The sequence below is a fragment of the Condylura cristata genome, unplaced genomic scaffold (genome assembly GCF_000260355.1).
Source record: "Condylura cristata isolate star-nosed mole 26May11 unplaced genomic scaffold, ConCri1.0 scaffold00020, whole genome shotgun sequence".
NCBI lineage: Eukaryota > Metazoa > Chordata > Mammalia > Eulipotyphla > Talpidae > Condylura > Condylura cristata.
Genome location: NW_004567121.1, coordinates 19,204,841 through 19,214,986, shown reverse-complemented (window position 1 = coordinate 19,214,986; position 10,146 = coordinate 19,204,841). Strand labels below are relative to the sequence as shown.

Sequence of the window (10,146 nt, the reverse complement as noted above, 5' to 3'; positions counted from 1 at the left end):
GGGATCAAACTCATGCTGAAGTGACTTTAGCTTTTTAGTGCTGTGCTTTAACCCACTGTGCCACCAGGGAGGGTCAGAATTACCATTTTAAAGCAAGTTATCTTCTATTTTTCCAGTTTTAATGTTTTTCAGGTTGTATGCTTTACACTACTTTTGTCTAATGAGAGATTTAGTAAACCAAAACCAATACAGGTACCAAACTTAATAATTCAATGAAAATCACAAACCTGATTCTGTAAACCACGAAGAGGTAGAATTTGGATTGACTGTTTCAAATCGAACAACTTGGTTGAAGTCTCTTCCTCTACTGACACCAACACAAACTAAAGGGTATTCCTGTTCAGGAACTACCAGCATTTCAAACATCCTAAGTGGGCATGGTATAGGAAAGTCTATGTGCTAGAGAGGCAAACAAACATATATTACACAGGAGATACAAAAATCAATTTCATGAGAATAATACTAAGACTTACTTTCATGAATGTTTCGTAAATAGCTCTCTTTCTAAAGACTTCATCTGTCACAGAAACTTACTATGCAGAAAAATGCAAATTTTGAAATATCTTCATAAAAATTCTAGGTTTATCATAGTAAATTTCTTTATGTCAAAAACCCCCCACAATTTTAGGGTGCCACGGCTAGAAAAGAATTAACAAACCACTTGTACAGACTCTCTTTTCATAGCTGGAAACTGAGATGCTGAAATTGGGTACTAGCCCAAGGTCAACCCACTAGCTTTTCTGGGAACCTCTTGTGTTCCAATCTGAGCTCTATCTGTTTTACTCCCCTGCCTTCTTCCCTATTTGGATTTGGCTGCCATGCTTACCTTAATTAACATAAATTTCTGCATTGGCTCAACCCATTCCAACAGAACAATGCTAGTCTGAAGTGCCCCACATAGGTATTTATGGCCTGTGTAAGGATTTCTCACTGTAAAGACAAAAAATAAAAATAAAAAAAAAAACAGTGAGTTCTCTGATAGTCATTATTAGACAGAATAAAAAAGAAATACTGTTTCAGGTAATAAAGAATTCCCTCATTACTTGCAGGATTTTTGTTCCTATGTACAAGAATGTACCAGCTGGCTAGGGGCAGGGAAACAGGACTTTAGGCTCATGGGAGCAGGGAAATTAGCTCAAGGAGCAGGATCTTGGAGAGAAGATGTTAAGCTCCTAGAACACGCAGGGACAAGTAGCTCAGGATGCTTTTGGGAATTGAAAGGCAGTGATGCTTTAATTTGAAAAAACATTAAGAAATTAATCAAACCTCCTATTACAGGTTTATAAATATTAAAAACTGAATTGGCTCGAGGTTTCTTCTTTTCCCGGTTTTTTATTTTGAGGTAAAATTGTTACATTATGTTTTCTCTATATATTTTTTAAAGATTTATTTCATTTATGCATACAAGAATTGGGGTATAGGCCAGAGGTAGGGAGTGGTGAAAGGTTTCACCAGAGACAGAGTGGAGAGCAGAAGGCCAAACAGGGGAGCTATGCTGTACCATATGAGTCACCGCTCTGGCTGAGGACTGGACTCATGCCAGTGACTGGCAATAGTTTGATAGCACTGGGACTTTATCCCATGTGCCACCACGTAGGCCCTAACACTGTGCTTTAGAACTCACCTTTCAGGTGTCAGCCTTTTAAAGGAATGGAAAGAAACGTTTTAATTTCTTTTGCATGCAACTAAAACTGGAAGTTATTGGGGGAAAGGAAAAGGGAATTTAGGCTAATGGCATGTGAAAGGGAGAGCACAATCATCATATAAGAAGCCAAAGGCTCACACATTAAACACAGAATGAATAAATGCTCTCTCTTTTAGGTACTTGCTAGTGGTGACCAGAAGGTGAACAATGAGTAACAGGCCCTTGAGAACATGGTATCAACAGTGCTGTAGTATGTCATCCTACTTGCTTCATTTACTCAGTCAATAAACTAGTTGCAAAACAACTGTTCTAAGTAAAAAAGTATATTAGGCTGATTTTACACGAAGACAGAATGGCCAGGACATTTGCTTTACTTAATGGGGAAAAGAAACTATTAATGGCATGGCAGAACGCTGGAGAGTAGTACTGCTTTTCACCAGCCTCACAGGAATCTTTTTATTCAGACCTCACAGGAAGTGCTACATGTTACTGACCAGGGTACTTACCAACACAACATTTCTGACACCACTTAGTTTCAGGGATTTTTGCTGATACAGCAAATTTCCTAAATGGAAATAAAAATAGACACATAAGCACATGCATTATTTATGATAATGGGGCTGTTAGAGATCACTTGCAAAGGATGAACTGCTCAAAACAGGTTTTCTATTATCTATTAAAATGTAAAAATACTAGGTTTTTTAATTATCTATAAAAATATTAGGTTTTTTAGTAAAAATAAGAATAAATTGGATCTCTATTCATCTCCCTTCCAATTATAGGCAGAAACACAGTAGCACAAGGAAAAAAGATTAAAATTTTTGAAAGAAAAATCTAATGTAATTGGAAATTTTTCTAATAATATGACATTTTTGTCACACAAATTTCTACAACACAATGTTCTTTTTTAATTTCCATAGTGTAACTTTATCAGAATGAATTATTACTTATAATGTTAATAAACAAACAAGTACAGACAAGGAAATAAGGAAATCTATTGATACCTTGGTAGTATTCGGTCAGGGAGTTTGTGTGCTGGAATAGCAACAGGTAATTTCTGCATTTGTCTTGCATAATCAAAAAGCCCTGGTAAGTTATGGGAATAAAGCTGAGAAGCTTTACCTGCAGAGAAAAATAAATATGACATAAGAACAAGTAACAGAGCAACAACTATAAGGTATTTTAAAACTAAAAAGACTTACCAGATATTGATAGTAAACAATTGTTCATTACATACAACCATGTACACCTTCGGGGGAATAGCTGGTAAAAATATCAAAATACAAAGTTACTAAGGATACGAGAACAGCAAACATGTACCATCAAACATTTAAACTGTCATATCAATAAGAAACTTATTTTAAGAGAAATTCTTATTATAAAGCACTTAAAAATATGAGATACATAAACACAGAATAGAAAAAAATTAGAAATGTAATTTCATTATTTCAAGTCTCCTTTTTGGTAAGGGCAATACAATCTTATTAAACTATGCAGGGAGAAGGATCAAACTGTCTATTTTTTATTTTAGTTTTGAGTTAACATAAGATTCTTTTATGTGTTTCCTTAAAGCAGTTCTATCTAGGCATATGGACATGCGTGGTTTCAGGAGAGAAGAGAGTGAAAATGTCTGAGAGTATGATGAAAACTTACAAATTATAATACATGTATGTGAACACACACACATTCATTGCTGAAATCTAATACACAGACAGGGGAGGTGCTCCCGGAACCTGGAAAGAGATTAGTATCTATGGCAAAAGAGGGCCTTCCAGCACATAGCCCATATATTCAGGAGGAAAAAACCACTCTTCACAAGACATCTCATTTTGGGTATCAGTGGTTCTCAAAGTGGTTGATGTATCACATCACCAGCTTCACTCCAGCATTTGTTGGAAATGCAAATTCAGATACCTCACCTCAGACCTCTTGAAGTAGAAGTTCTGAGGTGGGCCCAGAAATCTGTTTTAGCCAGGTAATTCTGATGCACACTGAGGTTTGCATCAGTTTGATCCTGTTGAGGACCACTGATGAATGTTAATTAGGCATTCTGATTAAACAAGCATGGCTGCTGGATTTGCTCTGGCAATTCCTACTAGGTTACCCCAAATAGAGAGAGAATGATGAAACATATAAATCAAGGTCTCTAAGGATGTTACTAAAACACAATGTCACAATGGCACTTCTGAACAGTTAAAAAAGAAACAGTATCAATGAAAGGAGGAGAAGGCCTCCCTAGTGGGCAGGGGGTCAAAGTCTCAGCTCTATTAAGCTACCACTAGTCACTGTGGCATGAATTCAATGAATCCACGGCCAGGGAGCTGACCCATATGGTACAGCAGACCTCTCCTGACCTGCCCACTCTCCCCTTAGCAGTGTCTTTCAGTACATCTGCCTTTTCTGCTCCCCACTCTGTCTTTGGTGAAACCTCTTACCCCCTATACTTCTGGTCTACAGCCCAGTCCTTGTATACATACATACATAAATAAATAAATATCTTTTTTAAAATAGAGAGAAACAAAGTTGAATCCATTTTAAATAAAATTTCATAGCTTCACTTATTTGCAAAATGTACTGATAAAATACCTTATTTTTCCAAACAGGTAATATGTGTAATGCTCTATATTTCTAAAATATAGTTGTGCAGGGCCCTCCCTGGTGGTGCAGCGGGTTAAAGCACAGCACTAAAAAGCTAAAGCCACATCAGTGCATGTTAGATCCCTGCCCCAGAAGTGATCCCCATGGCGCGGCAGACCTCTCCTGACCCACCCGCTGCTCCCCTCAGCAGTGTACTTCAACAGTCGCCCTGTTCTGTTCCTCACTCTGTCTCTGGTGAATCCTCTCACCATCCCTGCACTTCTGGCCTGTATCCCAGTTTTGTATGCATAAATAAACAAATCTTTTAAGAAAATATAATTGTGCACCAAATTAAAAGGATTACTTTATGCTTCTCATAAAAAATTCCTAATAGCACTGGGACACTGGGAATTTCATTGGTTATATTGAGAAAATCAGGCAGAGCAAAGAACAATTACTTACTTAAAACTACCTTACAGTACATATGGTCAAAGCAGCAAGAAACTGAAGTATTTCTTCTAATATCAAATCTTTGCTTTATTATGAGATTACATATATTTGTCGATACAACTGAGTTAGTTTATTTAATACAAGCATACATCAAGTACAGGAAAAAACATTATTTTCATATTATTATACAGATAATGGAGAAGTATGCAAGGTTTAACTTAGTGTTGGATTTCACTTTAGCTACATTTAGAAAACTAAAGCTTTCCTAGGATTCTAGATAGGTTCTGGGTGAAATAATCATTTTAATTAAAGTGTATAAAAGTCAGTAAGAGTAGGTTCTGCAATTTTCCTACATCTGCTTTATCAATGATTCTGTGACCTTGAGTAATTACTTGACGTTCTTGTGGCCCTGTGTTAACTGCAAATTGCAGCACCTCATCTCCCAGATACTTGTAAAGCACACACTTAACACTCAACAGATGTTAGCTATAAACTGTAAAAGCAGATTAAAAGGATTTTATATCGAGACCCTGTTTTGTATCCTTTCTCATCTTCAGCACCTTCCCTATCTAGTAGACTCAAGCCACCCAGATTCCTTCCCTAGAGTATATAGAATCAATCTAATCGTCAACTTCACAGTAACATGAAGAACTTCAGGGTCTCACTTTTTATTCCTATAAGCTTTCTTTGAGAGGGAACTTGTTTCATTTTGAAGAACATGTTTCACTCAAAAATTACTATGCTAAAAGTAATTTCAAACTGAAGCATCCGAGAAGGGAAGTTATTGAGACGGAGATTGGGTGGGGCTGATAGATGCCTTCATTTAAGAGTTCCTCAAATTATGTTGATAAATGCTTGCTCCCACTTAACGCACAAAATGGATCTTGTCCCTTACAATTAACTGTTATCAGTAATATCATTTCCAGGTATCTCATTGTGTCCAAGAAAAGCACTAGCACCTGTGAACTACTATTTTACTAATTATTATACATACTCTTATTCATTGCTCCCTTGTTCTTATATATTTTTCAGCCATCCACTGCATATTCTTTCCAGATTGCAAGACTTACCATCTTCTCCTATAACCATACTGTTAATTTCATTCACCCAATCAACACAGATGGAATCCTGAAGTCAACCTAGACTTCTCTGTAACTACCATTTGAATTGGTCATTCAATTTGGCCTATTCTAATATTTTCATCTTTTTCTAGGTTCAGTGTTTACTTATAGAAGCAACAACAAGTAGGTGGAAGAGGAAGTGTGGTAAAGTAGTTAAAGACATGGACACGAGTTTGCCTGTCTGTGTTCATATCTCAGCTCAGCATGTAACAGCTGTGGGATCTTTGTAGAATTACTAATCTTTTCTGTCTCTGATTTCTTAACAAAATGAGAATTATAATGGTATCTACTTCTGAGATTTTGCTATGAAGATTAAATATGTTAATATACTTGAATAGCATTTAAAAACAATGTCTAGCACATCATAAGCTTTATATAGGCATTAGCTATTAATCATCATTATAATTTTTGTAGTCGTTAGATACCCATTCATTGTGACATTCAAAAGTGTCCCCTACAATTCCAAACACCATTTTTTCCCTTTGCCCTGACACAACACAACTTTTTTTTTCTTCTTTGCATAGAACTAACTGGGTGTAGGCCAGAGATGTGGAGGTGAGAGTATTCACCAGAGACAGAGTGGGGAGCTCAACAGGCAGAACTACTGAAATGCACTGCTAAAGGGAGCAGTGGGTGAGCAGGAGAGGTTTGCTGTGCCTGATGTGGGTCACCTCCCTGGCCAGGGATCAAACTAGTCCCAGGGGTATAGCGATGAGACTTAACCAGAAAGGCCCTATCTTTACCTTTTGAGCATAATCTTTATCCTCTTCTCTTGTCACACCACGAACATATTTCTAAAACATGGACCTGGTCTTCAGCATAGTACAACAAAGCCCTGGGTTGGGTATCTGCCTAGCTACCTAGCTGTATACTGTTAATATTTTACACTCATTCTATATTCCAAATTGTCCATCCATAGTTCCCCATACTTGTCAAGCTGTTTTGTAACTCCCCGTCTTCATATTTATCTTCTTTCTGTCTGTCTGGCAACTTTCTACTCATCTCCATCATAATTCATCTCAAATGCCTCTCTTCAGCTCCCTAAGGGCGGGTAATCACCGTCTCTGTGGCCTAATACCTTGTACTCATCCCTAGTGCTACATCTACCTGTGGTTACTTTTTATTTTTCCTGTGGTTACTGTTTTATGGGACAGTTTTCATACTAGATCACGAGCTCCTTAAAAGGAAGGACTATTCTATAAATGTGTCCTCAGTAACTGGTAAACAGGACACGCTTTATAAAGATTTCATGAAGAGTCTTTCAGATCACAGCAATGAAATACTTTTTGTCTACTGTCTACACATAATAACTTAACAGTTAAAGAAAAGGATAAAACCAAAATAACATTACCTGTTCCATTGATGTTTCATGAAGTTCATTAAGATTCAAGGTATAAATCCCTTCTTCGGCACCAAATATCAAGTATTGATCTGAAATAACAAAAACAATCCATTAATTTTGATACACTTGATTTTAAATTGTTTTTAAAAAGGTTTATATGTCTAAAACTAAATATACATAAAAAAGAGTTGGTATAATTATAAGTAATAAATATTTATATTAATGCAAATAAATGGCTAAACACTTAATAAATTGAGTTATCTATATATATTAGCCTCACAACAATGAAGACAAGTTTCATTAAAAAGACTTTGGAGAGTGGCATGCTAGGATTCCTTGCTCATCAGAGGTACTTAGGAATGGTAGAATCTGTTGCCTCTTCTCTCCAGAAGGGTGGAAAGGGTGGAAACTAACATGCAGAAATGTAAATCAAGAACAGCTGATATAAATTCAAAATATTTTTGCAAACTGGCCATATTAATAAACATTAACACCAAAAACCAGGATATGATTACTACTCATTAAAAACACTAAAACTTGGATGGCAGGATTCTCAAGATCTACAAGATGTTGTCTGCTGAGACTGATTGTTTTTACAGTAATATAAACAGTAATATAAAACAACAAACCAAGAACTTCTCTAGACTAAGCTGAAGTATGCTTTGAGCAACTCAAGAGTGCCTAGCAATTAGTACTGGAGGATTAACAGCATAACTGGTTACATAGATATATTTTAAGATACATAGTGAGGCAATGCAGACAATCTAGAGTGAGTACAATTACTCTTATTATTGTCCCCTTTAGGCTGAGAAATCCTCTAAGTAGGCACCCTGAATCCTCAGTATTTAGATTCCTATAGCAGTAGCAATGTCTAAAAACAAAGGTCCTGAGTGACTGTGCAGCAAAAGAAACTTTTGAAGCAAAGCAGGGTGGCATATATAGAGTGTAAGGTTTCATACTGATATGGTAACTGCATTATGCAAGTGCAGCATTATGTGTCACTCTCTAACACTGATAACAACATAGGAACATATTTACCTTAAAACTTTTTTTCAGAAATTATATTCATAAAATAAAAGCTTTTACAGTTCAATTTAAAAAACAATTGGGAAAATTAAAGATAAGACCCACCTCGTGTATCTGGGTTTATCCATGATGTTGCACAGTGAATTTTCAAGGGACATCCATTAAAAACCTTTGAAAAACATGCACCCATCTGAAAAAACAAAGAATAACCAGATAATGTATCAATTCATTTGCTTGCTAGTGATAACACAAAAGTGTCATACAATGGTTGTCAACTGATAACTTACTGAGAGCAATTCTATTTTTCTTCTCAAATAAACAAAACTGTAACAACTGTACACAATAAACTGCTTATGCAAATACCATCTACATGTCCCACATCAAGACCAACACAGTATTTCCTGGAGTAAATTAAAATCTCCAAAGGTTAAAAATTTTTGTATTTGAGTTTATGAACCTAAAGATGGTACTAATAATTTAACATTAAAAAGTGGGAGGTACAGTTGATTTGAAATTCAGACATATTTCAATTTTAAAATATACAGAACTGTTTTAAAATATACACCCCTCCCATTCCCTCTATTGCTTAATATAAAATTCCCCCTCCCCAAAAAAAAAGTCACAGTCTGCAGAATGCTTACTGATGTCTACTGGCAGTTTTTGTTATAGAATTGTCTGCTATACAAATGTTCAGTATTTCTTATTTTTACTTTGTTATCCATAATTCTCTTAAAATACCTCCATTTTGCTGAAAAGTGGCATTTAAAAAATATATTTATTTGTTTATTTATGCATACAAGAGCTAGTATATAGGCCAGAGGTATGAGAGCGTGAGAAGATTCACTGGAGACAGTGGGGAGCAGAACAGGTGGATATACTGAAACAAAGTGCTGAAGGGAGCAGTGGGTGAGACAGGAGAGATCTGCTGGTCTGTAGGCAGGTCAGCTCCCTGACTGAGGAATGAAGTTAGGCCACAGGATAACAGCACTGAGACTGAACCCCTAGGCTATCCGGGAGGCCCAATGGGTGCATATCATTTTAGGAAGGATAGTCATTTTGATTATTTTGGATCTCCACACTCAAGACACATGGGGCATGCTTCCATGTTCTCAATAATATCTTATAGTTCTCGCTGAAGAGTTGTTACCTCCTTTGTTAGGCTGAATCCAAAATATTTAATTTTTTTTTATTCTTATCTTTTTTTTCTTTTTTTAAGATTTATTTATTTATTCATACAGAACTGGGGTACAGGCCAGAGGCTCAGGGGCGGTGAGAGGCTTCACCAGAGACAGAGCGGGAAACAGAACAGGCAGATCGACAAAGCACACTGCTGAGGGGAGCAGGGGACGGGTCAGGAGAGGTCTGCCACGCCATGTGGTCACCTCCGGGGCAGGCGGGGATCGAACTCATGCGGAAGCGGCTTTAGATTCTCAGTGCTGTGTTTTAACCCGCTGTGCCACCATGGAGGGCCTAAAATATTTAATTTTTTATGAAATAATTGTAAATAGTTATTTCTTAATGTCTTTTGCTTCGTTTTGTTTGTAATGAAAAGTCTATGGATTTTTATATACTGATTTCATAGTCTAATATTTTGCTACATTTGTTTCCACTAACTTTTGCATGAGTCTTTAGTATTTTCTATATAAAATATCATATTGTCTGTGAATAGTAATAGTTTTATGCCTTTTTACCCCCATTTTGGATTCTCTTTACTTCCTGGCTGATAGTGGCACTCAAAATCTTGAGTACTGAGTTAAACAAAAGAGGTGAAAACAGGCATCCTTATCTTGTTCTCAACCTTACTGAGAAAGTTTTTGGCTTTTTACTACTGAATATCATATTGGCTATTAGTTTGTGATACACTGCCTTTACTATACTGAGGCAAGTTTCTTTTACTTTAAGACCTATTTTTTTTAAAGATTTATTTATTTATTCATACAGAACTGGGGTATAGGCCAGAGATGCGGAGGGTGAGAGGATTCACC

The 10,146-nt window shown here is 36.4% G+C and overlaps 1 protein-coding gene across 1 annotated transcript in view; it reads right to left on the bottom strand.

The window, feature by feature from the left end:
• MAP4K3 (mitogen-activated protein kinase kinase kinase kinase 3) overlaps positions 1–10,146 on the bottom strand; it is a 105,337-nt gene that overhangs the window by 9,798 nt on the left and 85,393 nt on the right. Inside the window, exons 24-30 of the mRNA XM_004686272.2 lie at positions 8,267–8,351; positions 7,145–7,224; positions 2,848–2,908; positions 2,650–2,767; positions 2,152–2,210; positions 827–930; positions 228–399 (exon numbers count right to left, since the gene is read on the bottom strand). Coding sequence (XP_004686329.2) covers positions 228–399; positions 827–930; positions 2,152–2,210; positions 2,650–2,767; positions 2,848–2,908; positions 7,145–7,224; positions 8,267–8,351 — 679 coding nt within the window. The remainder of the gene's footprint in view (positions 1–227; positions 400–826; positions 931–2,151; positions 2,211–2,649; positions 2,768–2,847; positions 2,909–7,144; positions 7,225–8,266; positions 8,352–10,146) is intronic.